We start from the raw sequence: 17210 nt of genomic DNA on the forward strand, positions 1-17210 counted from the left end.
CTTTGTTTTATAAACTTGTTTTGAATATCAAAAATAACATAAATGCACAAATATGGTTAGAAATGTAAAATTCATCTAAGTTATTGCATATACTATATATGTGTATAACAATATAATACTGTTTGTTAATAACACCATTATGAATGTAAGTTACATGGTTCAGTATTTACAAGAACACAAGATAGTTCAGTAAAAAAACCCATATAAACGGCAACATACATACAGTGGAATGAATCTGTGTTTGGTACACCCTAAATATTCTCAAACAGAACATACTTTAATCATTATTTGCTATGTAAATTACCTAAGAGATCTGCTATCACAATACTTTTAACTAATGAAGCACGAATTCTGATCAATTTCGAAAAGTACATGTGATATGCAGAAATGCAAATCTTATTCTAGTTGTATCAGAGAAACTAGCAAAAACTGTAAGGCACATATTCAACAGGTAGATAAAGGATATTTGAGCCGCGCCATGAGAAAACCAACATAGTGCATTTGTGACCAGCATGGATCCAGACCAGCCTGCGCATCCGCACAGTCTGGTCTGGATCCATGCTGTTCTTTAACGGTTTCTCTAATTGCAATAGATTTTGAACGCAAACAGCATGGATCCTGAACAGACTGCGCGAATGTGCAGGCTGGTCTGGATCCATGCTGGTCACAAACGCACTATGTTGGTTTTCTCATGGTGTGGCTCATTTGTTTCTTTCAGTGTAAGATTGAAATATCTTTAAACATCAAATGCAATTTTTTCATGAGCAGCAAATGTGAAAATGTAATCTGGTTCACATGATCAAAAAAATTATCTTATATGTTACACAAACAAATTTTCTGTTAATTTCATGCATTTTAATGGTTTCAACACAACTTTATGCATTTTGCATGCATAATTAATCAGAAAGATCATGATTTCAGTAGCCACTTTGGGAGAAGTGATGGTTAGTTATTCAAAAAAGTAGATATATAAGAAATCGGAATATATGAATTGGTTAATGGTTAGTAATTATTATAGTAATGTATGCACCAAAGGCAGTTATTACTTCTCTGAGGTAGAAACCTGTGAACAATATTTATTATTAGATCTGGTGAAAAAAGTACTGAGTTAACTGTTTTAACAAAGTCGTAAATATTAACTGAAATTTCAAGAAAACATAGTGACAATAAATGATAAATTCAATAAAACACATTATTATACCTCACATAAATGTCCAATGCAAATTTCCCATTAGTTTAACTTGAATAATATATCATATTCCCCAGTGATTTTATATCACATGCGCAAAATCGTTATTTTCAATTTCTGCGCAGGTGATATGATCCTTAATTTCATATCACATGCGCAGCAGCGTTATTTTGTTTTTCTGCGCATGTGATATTATTTTTTCATATCACCCGTTGAGAGATTGATACTTTCGCATTGATTAAAAGACTGAGTCGATAAATTTTCAGACGAGACGCTTATATAATTATACCTTAGGATTAAATTACCCTTTTCTAGTGCTCTTGCATGTGCGAACATGGCCGAATTTTCTTTTTTTACGTGCTACGTGCAAAATATTTCTAAAAAACAATTTTTCATCAGATATTGAATCGAAACTGCCACAGTAAGTTTGGAAATGATCTAACAAGGAAATGAGTGCTCACACTTAAATGTTTCGTTTAGAAAAAAGAAAGTTATCGCCGTTTTTCGAATGCTACTGATTGACGCAATGTTGAAATATTAGAATAAATAAAGGGCTCAGCGATATGTAAATGTCTCGACTAAATCTATCAAAAAAGTCTTATTACATAGCAAAGGCGCCACAAATTGTGAGTGCTAACAAGTAAAGACTCTTTAATTCTGTCTTCATTATTTGGTTAGTAATTACTTTTTAATGTTAAATAAATTTTTATGTTGATTTTCCAGTAAATGCCTTAACCCTTATAATCTTTCGGTATAATAAAATATATATTGCATTCCTGAGAGGGTGATATGAAAAATGTTCACCCCTCGAAATATGAATAAAGACCTCCGCTGGCGCCTCGGTCAATATTCATATATCTCGCGGTGAACATTTTTCATATCACCCTCTCAGGAATGCAATATTTATATAATGTTAAGGTCTTAATTACTACCAGTGCATTTTAATTTTCAGGAAAAAGATACGTGCATATTTAATTAGGAAGGTTCAAAATAAACATTTGGTAAATAACCTGATCTGTGTTCAAAGGTAGTAATCTCTGGTCAGCACAACAGTAATCTGTTACCTGTTTCTTTTTCTCAGTTCTTAGTACAAATGTGTTTGATGATGATACTAAAATTACATTAAATGGCATAGGGCCTAAAAAGAAAATTCTTTGTTTCCGGTAACATGCTAAAAAATATTAGGGTATGTAGGTCGGAAATTTTTTTTTTTGGAATTTTTTTTTACTAAGTGAGACTTCGGAAATTAATTATTTTTATTTTTATGTACCTTTCGGAAATTATTTTTATGTCAAAAATGAAAACAATTAGGGGGTTATGCCTTTAGAGCATCAGTAAGTTTATTTCTAACACCATTGACCATGTTTAAAGCATAAAAAGAGAAGTTTTGCAACTTTTTGTTAAAAAGTTGAAAAAAATATTCTCCAACGCCATAAAAACATTTAGGGTTGGGCCAAAAATTAAGGGAAGGTTGGGATACCGGAAACAAACAATTTTTTTTTACGCCTAGTGCAACATGGTGAAAATTTTACAGGGGAAGCAATAAACATCCTTATATTCACATGAATTACCAAGGAATAATCTTCTTTAAATAATTTGTATCAGACAAAAGATTGTAGGCAAATAATATTATTATGTGAAAAATTTATTAATTAAAGGAGATATTTGTAGGTCTGTCCATTGTGACTATGTTGCACTGAACTGTGCAGAAATTTTACATATCAACTTGGTGCAACAACGTTGTAACTGAAAATTGACCACAAATTATTGAAGATTGACAATGTAATTCATAGCAGAGGTTTTTATTTAAAGACTATGAATTTTCTATCACTCTGAACATCCCAAATGAACTTTTTTTACTTTATAAATATCTCTAAAACATTTTGTATGTGTCTCAAAGATCATTTTTATGGGGTGCTTTCCTATACAATTTTCAGCCATTTTTAAATAACTTAATTTTGAATTTATTTCTTGTTGAATTCCTCCATCTTAGTAAACATTAAAGCAACATATAAACATAATGAAATTACCCTAAGCTGTCTTTGGCATGGAACATGTCAAGTTGTACCCTCATGCAAGAATTATATTAATATAGGAAACACATGTATATAGTTGTTTCCTTAATAAATCTTAATATATTAACTACCCATTGCTGAAAACAGCAAATCAAAATTTAGCAGTCAACAATTATCCCAAAACTCAAAAATATAATCTGGTTTGCTAGGCTATCTCAATGTTTTGTGAAAACGTGTGTTGAATGCACCTTGCCACTGGTCAATTTCAACCTTGTGCTCAAAAAAAAGCCAATCAGAAACTGGAGGCTTGTTTTTAAAGTTGATGTCATAAATATATGAGCTGTACCATGAGAAAACCAACATAGTGCATTTGCGACCAGCATGGATCCAGACCAGCCTGCGCATCTGCTCAGTCTGGTCAGGATCCATGCTGTTTGCTTTCAAAGCCTATTGCAACTAGAAAAACCATTAGCCAACAGCACTGATCCTGACCAGACTGCGCGAATGTGCAGGCTGGTCTGGATCCATGCTAATTGCAAACGCACTATGCTGGTTTTCTCATGGTGCGGCTCATATTATGACCGTTCCCAAATTATAAGTTTCATAAACTAATCAGACCAGCACCGTTATCCGGATCAAAATTATTGACCAGAAGTCCTGTGTTCATTTGACTCAATACACTAATTCTGGTGCTTTTACTATCTACTAGTATTCGTAATTTTTTTTTGTCTCATTCAAGAACAATCATACAATATATAATATAAATGAATACAAGTATGAGATTACTTATTAAAGATCCATTAGAGTTTTCAGTCATTGTATTAAGTTTGTTTTTTTGGTAACTACTGCTGTTAGGAGTATCCAAACTGATACCACATTACAGAATGAAAAGTATCACAGCTTCAATAAGATATCACAGGACTTGAAGCTAAGACTTAATTTAGCTTCTGTTGTTAATCCACCTGGTAGAAATCACTGATCCTTTTAGCCAGTAAAGTAGATCTCATCTGAGGTGACACCAAGTGTCTATGTAGCAGTCTGACTGTAGCACCGGGGCTCGCACTCCAAGCCTGTAACACATAGTGCATGGGTTGCTCTAGCTTCCAACGTTTCCACTGATTTATTGTCTCTTGAGGAATTCCTAGTCTTTCTCCCATCAATCTCCAGTCAGCACCTGAAACATTGTACAAATTTAATGACAGTCACTACTACAAGACATTTTATATATGAGCCGTGCCATGGGAAAACCAACATAGTGGGTTTGCGACCAGCATGGATCCAGACCAGCCTGCGCATCCGCGCAGTCTGGTCAGAATCCATGCTGTTCGCTAACAGTTTCTCCAATTCCAATAGGCTTTAAAAGCGAACAGCATGGAGCCTGACCAGACTGCGCGGATGCGCAGGCTGGTCTGGATCCATGCTGGTCGCAAACCCACTATGTTGGTTTTCTCATGGCACGGCTCATATTATCAAAAAAGGAAATGAATTGATTTTGCCTCTTAATAATGGTCACAGCTTTTAATTCCCTTGAAATTTTAGCTTGATTATTAGAACTTAGAAGACTAGTGATAGCTATTCTTCTCACCCAAACATCTCCATTACACCTTTGTAAAAATTTTGTGTGCAAGGCTGTATCACAGTAGCCACAGCATGTATTGTCTTGAAACTGTACTAAAGCTTCCTAGTCATCGGACCTTCTTAAATAAAAATTATCTAAGATAAAAAATGTAGATAACTCCTAGTTGAATTTAATGTAAATTATGGCCCTTTTTGTCAATTAGGTTAAAGTTTTGCATGCAACTAGCTATCAAGCTGTACCTCAGTAACAGATATATACATTGAATTGAAACTTCACACAGAGCAACCTAGTTATTAAACCTACATAACACCAACCCAATTTAGATAATTCTAGGTTGAAATATGGGCCTTTTTCTACTCAGAAGAAAATCTAGTAGTAGTTTCACAAGTAACAAATCATAAAGGAATATCTCAGTAACAAATTTGTACATACTGAACTGAAACTTTATGTAAGGTTTCCTGGTCATCAAACTCACATCCATAACCCAAGTAAGATGAACTTTTTGTATGTATGAATATAGTCAAAGTTTGCAACTAAATATGTATCTGTATCATTACCACTGTCTTTTAAATAGTCAAATGTGCTTATGAACAGCTCTTGCCTTTTTAAAATTTTTACCTGCAATGACAGTAGAAGACTACCAACTATGTGACTGTGAGAGTAACCCCTGTGGTTTTAAAGATTAACTGTTACAGCCATTTGTCACATGAGCCGTGCCATGGGAAAACCAACATAGTGGGTGTGCGACCAGCATGGATCCAGACCAGCCTGCGCATCCGCGCAGTCTGGTCAGGATCCATCCTGTTCGCTAACAGTTTCTCCAATTCCAATAGGCTTTAAAAGCGAACAGCATGGAGCCTGACCAGACTGCGCGGATGCGCAGGCTGGTCTGGATCCATGCTGGTCGCAAACCCACTATGTTGGTTTTCTCATGGCATGGCTCACATCTATTCTTTCGAGATACTGCATGTTTCAAGGTTAACAATTACTCTTACATTACAGTAAGACTTTGTCTGCTCGCACTCAGGTGCCTTCTTCTGAAGAACTAGTCATTTTTAAAATTGAACAAAAATTGATATAATGTTCATTTAACATACTGACAGTTGATAGTTGAACTACAAAGAGACAGTTTTAAACCTTACCATTTCCTTTAGGGAGACTGAGCTGTTGTTCTACATACTGACGTAAATCTTTATGCATGTCTTTTATCGGTGTGTTCCCATCAAACTTCTTTACTGGCTGAAACAGACATAAGAAAAAATGATTATAAATGTAAATAATCTAACCAAAGGGATATACTAGAACTACAAACAGGTAAACTTTTCCAAAATGAAAAATCAGCTGTCTATGATCTACCAAGAAAATGTGTTAATGACTCATTCATACAGATGACTAGTGTAAAGAAAATATGCATTAAGGCTAGCACTCAATTCAAAGTCTCATCTGCAACTTGGGTGAGAAAGATATGAGGCCAAACAGGCACTCAAACCTGAGGCTGCCGAATGCGATACTAAGGAGATACCATCTACTTCTGACCACTCTTTGATACTTTTTATATACCCAAGAAAATGGGATATACCAGTATTATGGGAACATCTGTGGCAACATCAACAAAAATTGTATACTCTTTAACTTGAGTAGTTCTTATCCAATGTTTACTATTTGATCAGAATGTTTATGGGCATAATATCTCAGCAAATCTGATAACCAGCTGATCCTCCATGTCTCTCTGGAGTTATAGTTCTTGAATTAATAAAGATTGTGGAAACTAACACTGTCTGCTCTCTAACTTGAGCAGTTCTAATTCAATATTCACCAAACTTTGCCACAATGTTTATGAGCATAATACCTCAGCCATATTTGATAATCAGCTGAATCCATTAAGTCCCTATGGAGATATGACCCTTGCCTTACTCAAAATCGTGAAAACTGACAGTGTTTGTTCTCTAACCTGAGCAGAACTTTCTTATCCAATGTTCAGGCACCGTGTAAAATATGGAGTGGAGTCGTGGAGTGGAATGGAGTGGAGTCTGGAGTCGATTTTGGAGTCAATTTTGGAGTGGAGTCTTTTTTGGAGTCAAATTTGGAGTCGATTTTGGAGTGGAGTCTTTTTTGGAGTCAAATTTGGAGTAGATTTTGTGGTGGAGTCTTTTTTGGAGTCAAATTTGGAGTCGATTTTGGAGTCAGCTTTGGAGTCAAATTTGAAGTGGAGTCTTTTTTTGGAGTCAAATTTGGAGTAGAGTCTTTTTTGGAGCCATTTTTGGATTGGAGGCATGGGGGTGATTTCTCTCAGGCCTGGAGTCACTAAATATATGTAATTGTCTCTTATTGAAACAGTCTTGATTGATAAAATGGGTCTTAAGACAAATGGTCTCTGATTTTATGCGGCCTCTCAAGCAGGATTTTTTAATGTTAAGGGATTTTGTGAGTAGAGTCTCATTGATGCTTAATGTTACTGAAGTGTTTGGTCTATATTAATTATTATTATCATTTTTGTGGTGAATTTAGGAATGGAATTCCTTGATTTTAAGGTCGAAGAAAAAAAAACAACAACACTGGTTATAACTGTTTTCATCACGGCTTTCCTGGTTATAAAATTTCTGTTAGAGTCTGTGTTTTATGACACTGGTCATTCATTACTGGTAATATTATGGTTTACCAAGGGTATTAAAGTCCCAGAAACACTTTGGATATAATAATTTCAAGTAGCATTTATTTCACGAAGAAAGAATTCAAAGATATCAGCCTCTCTACAAATCTTGTTCGGTCTTTAGCATTGTTTTCATAAAAACGTCTGTAGAAATCTGAGCAAACCATTAAATAATGCATAGAAATTTTCAAACTACTGAAAACAACGAGGGTTAATGCAGGCTTAACGTGAAAGGGAACGTAATAGTAATAATTCTAAATTAACACTTAGAACATTTTTTCGATATCGCCCCTCAATATGTCTTTGCTGATTTATTTTAAAGTTACAACAAAAGCCTGCATTCTTTAAACCAATGTTTTTAGAGATTGGACCATTTATTTGTTCAAATGATTGGTCAGTTTGTATAGAATTGCTCTGTTTTAGGGTGCATATTGGCTCGATCCTACTGTATGTACTGAAAAATATCTGTAATAAAAATGTCTCTTTCACATGGGTGTAGGTATGCTAAAATAATACATTTTGTATGAAATTTATTAAAAACAAAACAAACAAAAAAGAACAAGGTTTACGTTCACTGTATTTACTTCAAATATACCCAAAATGCACCATTTGCTGTTCTCATTTTAAAAAATTCTTGGGGGAGGATACCCCCGTACCCCCAACACCACCACTGCGTACTATGAATAAGGTCCTGGCTACTTGCCTGCTATCTTTATAGCTGACTCAAAAGTAACATGGATATTTATAAATTCTGACCTTGTTATTTTTGTCAATACGCCATTCGTTATTTAATATAGGTATCATTATAAATTTTGAATTTTGACTAGCAAAGACCATGGCTGGTCATGGCAGACCTATTTACCTGTTTACTACTTAACAGTCTGAACTTAAAATTTACAAAATGCAAATCTTAAAAAATGCAGATGTTTTGTCTTTATTCATAGTTGAGCCACACCATGAGAAAACCTACATAGTTTACTGCATTTGCATCGAACTAGATCAGCCTGCACTATTCTCATTCATCTGATGTTCGACATGGTACCAGAGAACGGTGGTAGAGCTCTTGTATGCGAGAATGGCTTGCACAGGCATGAAGTTGATCAGAATTCATATAGATTTTTAACAATTTGTCTTACTCGAATATGGTTTGAAAGCAAATTTTGTATGGAATGAGCAGACGAATCAAGAACCAGACTAATGCAAATGTATTTATTTTTTTTTGTGAATTGTATTATTGTCTATTATAAACATATTCATAACACACAGTATTCTATCCTTCATTAATTTTATCAAGTATTATCATGTCTTATTATGTGTCTTATTATATTATGCCCTTTGTAGTAGATAGTAAACATTTAATTACCTAAGTTTTTTTTTCTTGTTTTCATTTTCCGGATTCATTTTAAAATCTTATAACAATACTTTATCATTAATTCACAGTTCAAGTTAGAAATGTTTATCAATTCTCTCTGAGTAATCTTCAGGCAATATCTGGCCCAACATCATAAATAACAAACAATGAAGGAACTAGGAGTCAAGTCCTGATAAAAATGAGATGCTGAGGTGCTGTACCAGTACCTTCTCCAGCAGAATTATGTAGAAATCTGTCATAAAGTAGTAGAGAGTGATTTGTTGTAATTAACTATCCAATGTAATGGCAAGTTATTCTTACCAATCTGATAAGGGTCATTTGAAAAAAACAAACCATAAGTAACTGTTATTGTTATTTCTAGAGCAGTATGATATTGAGCCCATTCATGATTCAACAGTTTAGATCTACTAGTAAATGTAAGTGTGAAATATTAAATTTTATTGGGATAATTATTTAGAGGTGACATATAAACGTAGGATCTTTTAATGAATTTTTAGGTTTTATTAAATTTTGACTCCAAAACTGACTCTAAATTAGACTCCAAAATTGACTCCAAAAAAAGACTCCACTCCAAATTTGACTCCAAAATTGACTCCAAAATCGACTCCAGACTCCACTCCACCACTCCGCTCCATGACTCCACTCCATATTTTACACGGTGCCCAATGTTCACCAAACTTTGCTATAATGTACATGAGCATATCTCAGCCAAGTTCGATAACCAACTGAATCCATTTAGTCTCTATGAAAGGATGGCCCCTGAATTACTCAAAATTGTGAAAGCTGACAACAGTCCGCTCACTAACTTAGCAGGTCTTTAACAATTTCAGTAATCTAAAAGGTACTGGCTAAAAATTTCATGTTGTGTTAAAAGACATGTTAATTTGTTGCATTCATGCAAATATCTAGACTGGCTCCCGTCCCTATGTTTGTTCTTATTTACATATATATGTTTAGTCATTAAGAGGGAAGTAACTCCAGCAGGTTGTTTCTACATTTACATTTTTATTGCCCCTGGCTCCGAACATTCTGACACCTGTGCTCGAGTTTGCAATAAGAAACAAAGAGTAAATTAACACACAGGGACAAGGTGTCATGCTTGAGCGATCGAGTTATCGATGCTCGACCCAGCCATGGTAATTTCACATAGAAAATAGAAGGAAATCGGCCGGGACCACATGAATTGCTCGAGCGAGCCCGGGTGCTCGAGTCATCGATGCTCGAGCGCGCGGTGTTTCACTGTATTAAATTTAAACTTCACATGTGCCTTGGGGGTTATAAAACTAGTTCATTGCATCACGTCCAATAACTTTGACATGCATTTTGGTAAAATTATGTCCCCTTTTGAACATAAAACTTCTGGTTAAAGTTTTGCATGCAAGTTACTATCTCAAAAACTAATGCAGATACTGGACTAAATATATTTTAACATTAAGGGTAACATTTTCCTGCTTCTGGGACAATACTTTAAATTGTCGAGCATTGGCTGTCTTACGGACAACTCTTGCTATTTTAATTATTTGTTTATTATAATATTTTCACAATTTTCCAATGTATGCCCCATATAAATGTACATTTAAAAAAAAAAAATAGGATATGCAACGCGCGAGTCTCACGTAGTCTAGTCATTAGCGCAATTTCTACAGCAAATTTCGCTGTACTCATCTTCCGAAATATTAATACCCAAACTTGCTCAATTATGTACCACAAGTCTAGTTTTTTCTTGACCATGAGGAAGCGCTGTTTTTCTTTTCCATTTTCTTTCATTTCTGCACATAGAATACATTTGAATTTTTTTTTTGATGTAAGTGTTAATTTTACCATAACACTTTCTTTAGGTGGAGTTTCCATAATTAACAATTAATAAAACCTTTAATTCATAAAAAAAGATCCTGAGTTTATGTTAATTTCAAGTAATTATCCACATACAATATTTTCACACTTACATCATGAATGGGCTCAATATTATACTTTTCCAGAAAATAACATCTTGGATGTTTTCTCAAATGGCCCTTATCAAATTGGTAAGGAGAACTTGTCATTAGGTAGGATAGTTAATTGCCTTACAATTGATAGGGTTCTCAGTAGTTAACAGTTACAGGGGTAATCTAGGGTTACACTGGCCAACTTTCACCAGGCTGTATGGTTCAGCCATCAGATAAAAATGTGCTATTTTAGAGGCTTAAGATTTTCTTATTTTGCTTGCAGTATTTATATAAAAAAAAAAAACATGCAGCCAGGGAGCCAGGCTAGCAAATATCGGCAATGAATTTTTCAAAAGATTACCGGTCTGAGATCCAGGTTTTCCTTTTTTAGCACCACAGTTACAGGTTTTGGTATACTGGTTCTCGGCGTAGAATGACTTTCTGGTGTCAGAGAAGAAATTGATAATCTTGGACTGGTATCCGTACTCAGATGAACAGGTTCAAACGGCAGTGAGTCAAGAAATGTGAAAAGGCTATTTCCCTCTGCAAAGGAACATAAAGAGTTATAAACCTTTACCCTACTAAATATTTAAAATGGACTGTTCTATCATTCAATTTGGGTAGTACCATTTATTATTCGAAGGCATGTTCGCTGAAAATTTACTGATTGAATAGCGAACAGCTAGTGCAGACCATGATCAACCTGCACAGATGTGCAAGCTGATCCTGGTCTGCACTAGTTACAAAGGCAGCATCACTTGCCGCCAGCAGGCTAAAGGTTAAATGAAAATAATATACCATTTGCAAAATACTAATTAAGTATATCTATTAACTAGTACTAAAGAAATACAGACTTTATACGACAGTTTTCATAATTAGGTTCAATTCTTTTGCTACAGTATGTCATAATATTCTTTCAACTTGTGAACTGCTTTCACTTAAAGCCTGAACTTAAAAAGCATAGTGAAAACACCTAAAGGTAAACATGCAGACTTAACTCACTTAACTTGAATATTATAGCACAATGAAAATGCAGTCTGCAATTTTTAGTTTTATATACATAAAGGTACACTTGTGACCTAAGTCTCATAAACCTAAAAGTTACTTAACTGATGCAGCTGTGTATGTTTTAATTATTTTTTTGGAATAAGTAAACTTAAATGAAATGGAATAACATGAGTAGATACTGTAGACATCTGGATATACACAAAGTCAAATACTTTTAGAATAAGATACTTACTTATTTCCCTGATAAGTTCCTTTGTTTTCACTTTAATCTCATCAACATTGTCACAGTCATTTAGAATTTCATCTAGCCCATTTTCTACATTTACCCTAGTCCGTAACAACTTTGCTAATTCAGTATTTAAATGTGTAATCCTAGTTTCTAATTCTTCTACCCTGTATTCCATAGTATCACTTTTACGAGATTCAGCAGTCATCTTTTCTGTCAATGCTACAAGGCTTTCAGCTGGAATCTCAGTAACATTTGGGTTTTCAATAACCTTTGAAACTTTAATACCCTTTATCTTAGCGTTTTCAATAAGTTTATCAATCACTGCAGTAACAGTAGATTTAAGAAGTTGGTTTTCTTCATTTAGAGATTCCACCTCCCTACACAGTTCGGTATTTGCTTTAATTATCTCTTCCTTTGATGGTCCTTTATTTCTCTGTTTATGTTCCTTGCTTTTTTGCGACGATGATGCCTTTGATGAGACGGATCCAGCCGATGACGGTCGAGAAGACGACATCTTGTCTGAGAGGTTGTTGTTGTCTTTCTTCATGTTTCTACGAGTGTTTGGCTGCAGGGCAGTGGACATCTTCAGACAGGCAAAGACCAGTCATCTGCAATGAAAATGTCAACTTTAAAAGAAATTGTCACCAGAACCAGGAGCTTTTGCAACGGCTGTTTCTTTTTTAAATATATTAGAAATAGGAACTTAGTACAGTTTTTTTTTTTTTTTAAAGAAAATTATAAATTTTACCTAAATATACCTCCTGCTAAATATGATATAAAACTACCATACAATTTATTTTGGATGCTGCCACATGTGCAGGGTTATTGTGAGACATTTAATACTATATAAAAGAATTTTTTCAATGACTTAAAGGTATTTGCAATTCATTTACAATTGTCTTAAGACCGAATTCCACGACACTTAAATATCAATTTTGATTTAAAACAAACAAAAGTACTATGTATGCAACCAACAGAGAAAATGTCGTATACAGAAACAAGACTAAGAAGTGACGTAAACTTGAAAGAGACTGTGTAAAGTAAGATACACCAGCTATTCTAAAGGAAGAAATTTTTTATTATTTATGCGTTGAAACATTCTCATAACTAAGCATTTCCAAAGACATCAATTTTTTACAAAGACCATTCATAATACATTAAATGTTCACGCAAGGTATGACTTCTGTGTGGTTGACAGGTTTTAACGCATTAATAATGCAGGTTGTATTGGAACAATAGTGTCAACTGATTATCATCATGGTATATACTGACCTGTAGTATCAATAAACCAACTGTTACGTGTCATAGCAATATAGTACCTTACAGAATTTTTAAAAGATTAATCATATTTGGATTTGAATTTTACAAAACATAGTATCTGAATGGCAACAAATACTTCTTTTATGACCAGTCTTTGTTGCTGATATATCCATCTGCACAAAAATGAGAACAAAAGTATTAGTAAAAACTAAATATGTATGACTACTAACTCCACATACTTTATTTATACTGTTAAAATATATTTTCATGATATTGCATTTTTATCCTGGCTGTAAAGCATTTAACTGCTATTCACATAAAATTTCATTAAAAATAAAAAAATAATATTTTTAATACTCTTTTAATAAAATAGCTTGAAATATTTTACAGTACCTTATTGATTATAAATTGTCAAACCTGTTTTCAGTGGTGTTCACTGTCTGCACATTTGGCTTCAGTAATCTCAATCAAATACAGTGTTTTTAAAATAATAATCATCCAATCTTTGCATACTTAGCAGTGACATTTCCCTGCATAGCATTACAATAAGTGTGGGTTAAAAAGCTCATTCAGAGCTTATGTTGTATTGTTATCTGTCTTGTCACTTAAAATAAAATCTGTCTTATCTTAAAAGTTTTAGGAAAATCTTACATATTATCCTAAAATAAAATTAAATATCTAAATAATCGATCAGAAAATAGATGTGCACTTGATTAATAAAAACATTTTGTAACCTTATTTGAAAAGGAATGAAAACTTACTACACAAAGAAGGGATTAAACTTACATGAATGACGATCAAAGTCATTGATCAAAAGTTTATTTTTAGTAAGTATTTAATACAAGTTTTTTAAACTGTCCTGTAGAGTATTCAATTTTATAAAGCATTTTTTAAAGTTTGAACAGAGAAAAATGTTTTACAAATTCTTTTGAAAGTGGAAATTAAAATCACAAACTTAATCTTAAACAACTTTTGTTTCAATTTATCAATAAGAGAAAATTCTTTGTCATTTTACAAATAAATTGCTAAATAGGAATCCAATTTTTTCTTAAAAAGGGAGAGGGAAGAGGGCAGATTTTATTTTCTATCTCTAAATATTGTTAGAAGTAAGAATACCGCTATTTGCCAACATGAATAAGAGCTGGAAAATGAAAAATTTTGGACAGTATATTCTGTCAAATCATTAATAATAAATGTCTTCCCTAACAGTGGACGAACACTGTGACCCCTCCATTCAGTCTTGACCTTTTAATACATAGTGTACTGTCATGTCTTTCAAAAAATATTTAGGGAGCCGGTAATAGTACAAAGCATGTTCATGTTTTTATAAGTCAGCTAAATACTTACAAAATTCTGTAAATCTCAATTTTTGAAAATAAAGCAGTTTTAATATATTTATCCAATGCACGATAAAGCACCCTCACTGGAAAAAAACCCTCTAAAATATATATCTTGTTAAATCATTTAAATATTTATTAATGTTTTATTTGCTCACTTACTATCGAATTGCTGAACTGGTGAAACATTAAGTAAATGGAATTTTCTGCAAACAAACGCCTTTCATAATCTTAAGTTTGTAGATCCCGCTGATTCTATTTTCAAGCCTTTGCCACCTTAAGTAAACGTTTACAACAATCTTAACTACTTAATGAACAAGTTCGCAAATATGAAATTCAAATACACTTTGTATATTTCACTGTGAATAAATGTTTCATCTATTCTTCAATTTGTATGGAATATTTTTTTCAATTTATATTGAATATTACTACAAAACAAATTGTTTGATATCTGATATAAACTAAAATGATATTATTGATTTATTTAGAGAATGACTGGTTTTACCCTAGATTCTAACGGTAATTATTAGATACTGATATTCTTAAATTACTAGAGATTTCCTATATTCATAAATATCGCTTATAAAATCAGTTATTTGTTAAAATGACATTTATATTCACCATTCAAACTTGAAAGGCGCTCCATTAGTCTCTTTAAAAATCATGATATCTTTAAATTTGATGTTTTATCATCTGCAGGTAGTCCACTATGAAAATTAATGCAAATAATCATAGACTTTCAACAAAAGTATAAAAGTATTTTTCATTGAATGAACACCAGATGCAACCTCTTTACGAATTGCACAGACACAAGTGGAAAAGCAACATCTGCTGTGCATGACTGAAGGATAAATAAAACTTTTTTTTTTCAATTTCTTTAGAAGACACCCATTATGCAGTTCTGACATTATGAAACTAACAAGAGCCATCCGTAAGACAGCCAATGCTCGACTATTCGAATTGTTGTCCCAGAACAAGGAATATTACCCTAAATGTTAAAATGTCCATAGATCAAATAGCTGCATTAGTTTTGGAGATGGTAAAAGCAAGCAAAACTTTAACCAGGAATTTCTAAGTCCAAAAGGGGGCATAATTTGGCCAAAATGCATGTCAGAGTTATGGGAATTGATGCTATCACCTAGTTTTATAACCCTAAAGACACATGTGAAGTTTCAATTCAATATCTGCATTAATTTGGAGACAGTCACTAGCACAGTATTTTCTAAGTCCAAAAGGGGGCATAATTTGGCCAACATGTATGTTAGAGTTATTGGATTTGATGCTACTATCATCTAGTTTTATAACCCCAAAGACACATGTGAAGTTTCAATTCAATATCTGCAATAGTGTTTGAGATAGCAACTTGCACACAAAACTTTAACCAGGATTTTCTAAGTCCAAAATGGGGTATAATTTGGCCAAAATACATGTCAAAGTTATGGGACTTGACCCATGAGGTTGTTAATTGACCTAGAAAAGAAAAAATAAGTTTCAAAGCTATATGCCTTAAAGTAATAGCTATATGTACTTGCATGCAAAACTTTAACCAGGGTTTTCTAAGTCCAAAAGGGGGCATAATTTGACCCAAATGCATGTCGGAGTTATGGGACTTGATGCTATCACCTAGTTTTATAACCCCAAAGACAAGTGAAGTTACAATTCAATGCGTTAGTTTTGGAGATAGTAACAAGGCATGTAAAACTTCAACTAGAATTTTCCAAGTCCAAAAGGGGGCATTAAATTTAGTCAAAATATATGTCAGAGTTATGGGACTTGACCCAGTGAGGTTTGTAATTGACCTAGAAAAAGAAAAAAATGATAGCCATATGTACTTGCTTGCAAAACTTTAACCACGGTTTGATGCTTGCGCAAGGGTGAGTAGAATAGCTAGACTATTCTTTGAAATAAGTCGAGCTGATAAAACTGTCGAAATACATTTACAAAGAGGTTACTAGAATGTATGTAAATATAAGTAACCAAAAATATTATAATTTCAATAGTTACAGTCATAAAAACATATTTAACAAATATTAAAAACTTACCAGTGGCAAAAATCCTTTACTTCTAAAGATGTTGAACAATATTTGTAGTTTTATTCTAATTTATAAGTTCCAAACCTTGGTATGACTTACTCATAAAAGATTATCCCTTTCATTTACTGTCAATTCTAACTGGTCTATTCTAGACGTTATTTCTCTCTCACCTGTTGCTAGAATATTTTCAATTAAGATAAAATATCCGCATAAAGATAAGGCAGTTTGCAATATTGACCACGTTATTGTTACAAAATGTTTTATGGGGGCTTTTCAAATGCATGGGTAATTTAATAGCATCATTCCGGTTTGTAAGAGCCCAAAATCAATATATAACTTAATCAAATTACAATCGATATTGTACAACAAAGTTTTATCTTTTTCTGTGTGAAAAGAGGCTTTGTATATTGTTGTTCTTCTTTAAAAAAAAAAACTTTACATTTTGTACAGGAAAATATTATGCTAATCATGTTAACCATCTTTAAATTTGTAATGGACCTGAGTTAAATTAACATTACGTTTTACTGGTCAATTAATTCTATGAGTTACAAACCATAGTTGTTTCAAAATTAAAAAAAAAGTTTCTTGTGTTTTGTTGGTTAGCATTCATTAT

At 33.2% G+C, this 17210-nt stretch overlaps 1 protein-coding gene across 4 annotated transcripts in view; it reads right to left on the bottom strand.

The window, feature by feature from the left end:
• LOC128557027 (uncharacterized) overlaps positions 1-17210 on the bottom strand; it is a 19896-nt gene continuing 2686 nt past the window's right edge. The window contains exons 1-5 of one of the 4 annotated variants that reach the window (XM_053543492.1): positions 16697-16809; positions 11971-12575; positions 11092-11273; positions 5926-6022; positions 1-4378 (exon numbers count right to left, since the gene is read on the bottom strand). In XM_053543492.1, the coding sequence (XP_053399467.1) occupies positions 4158-4378; positions 5926-6022; positions 11092-11273; positions 11971-12550 (1080 nt within the window). In that variant the 5' untranslated portion in view covers positions 12551-12575; positions 16697-16809 and the 3' untranslated portion in view covers positions 1-4157. Of the gene's footprint in view, positions 4379-5925; positions 6023-11091; positions 11274-11970; positions 12576-14726; positions 14924-16606; positions 16810-17210 lie in introns of those variants that run through there. The other 3 variants (XM_053543486.1, XM_053543478.1, XM_053543475.1) reach the window with 3 other exon arrangements.

Source organism: Mercenaria mercenaria, chromosome 1 (genome assembly GCF_021730395.1).
Source record: "Mercenaria mercenaria strain notata chromosome 1, MADL_Memer_1, whole genome shotgun sequence".
In the NCBI taxonomy this organism is placed as follows: Eukaryota; Metazoa; Mollusca; class Bivalvia; order Venerida; family Veneridae; genus Mercenaria; species Mercenaria mercenaria.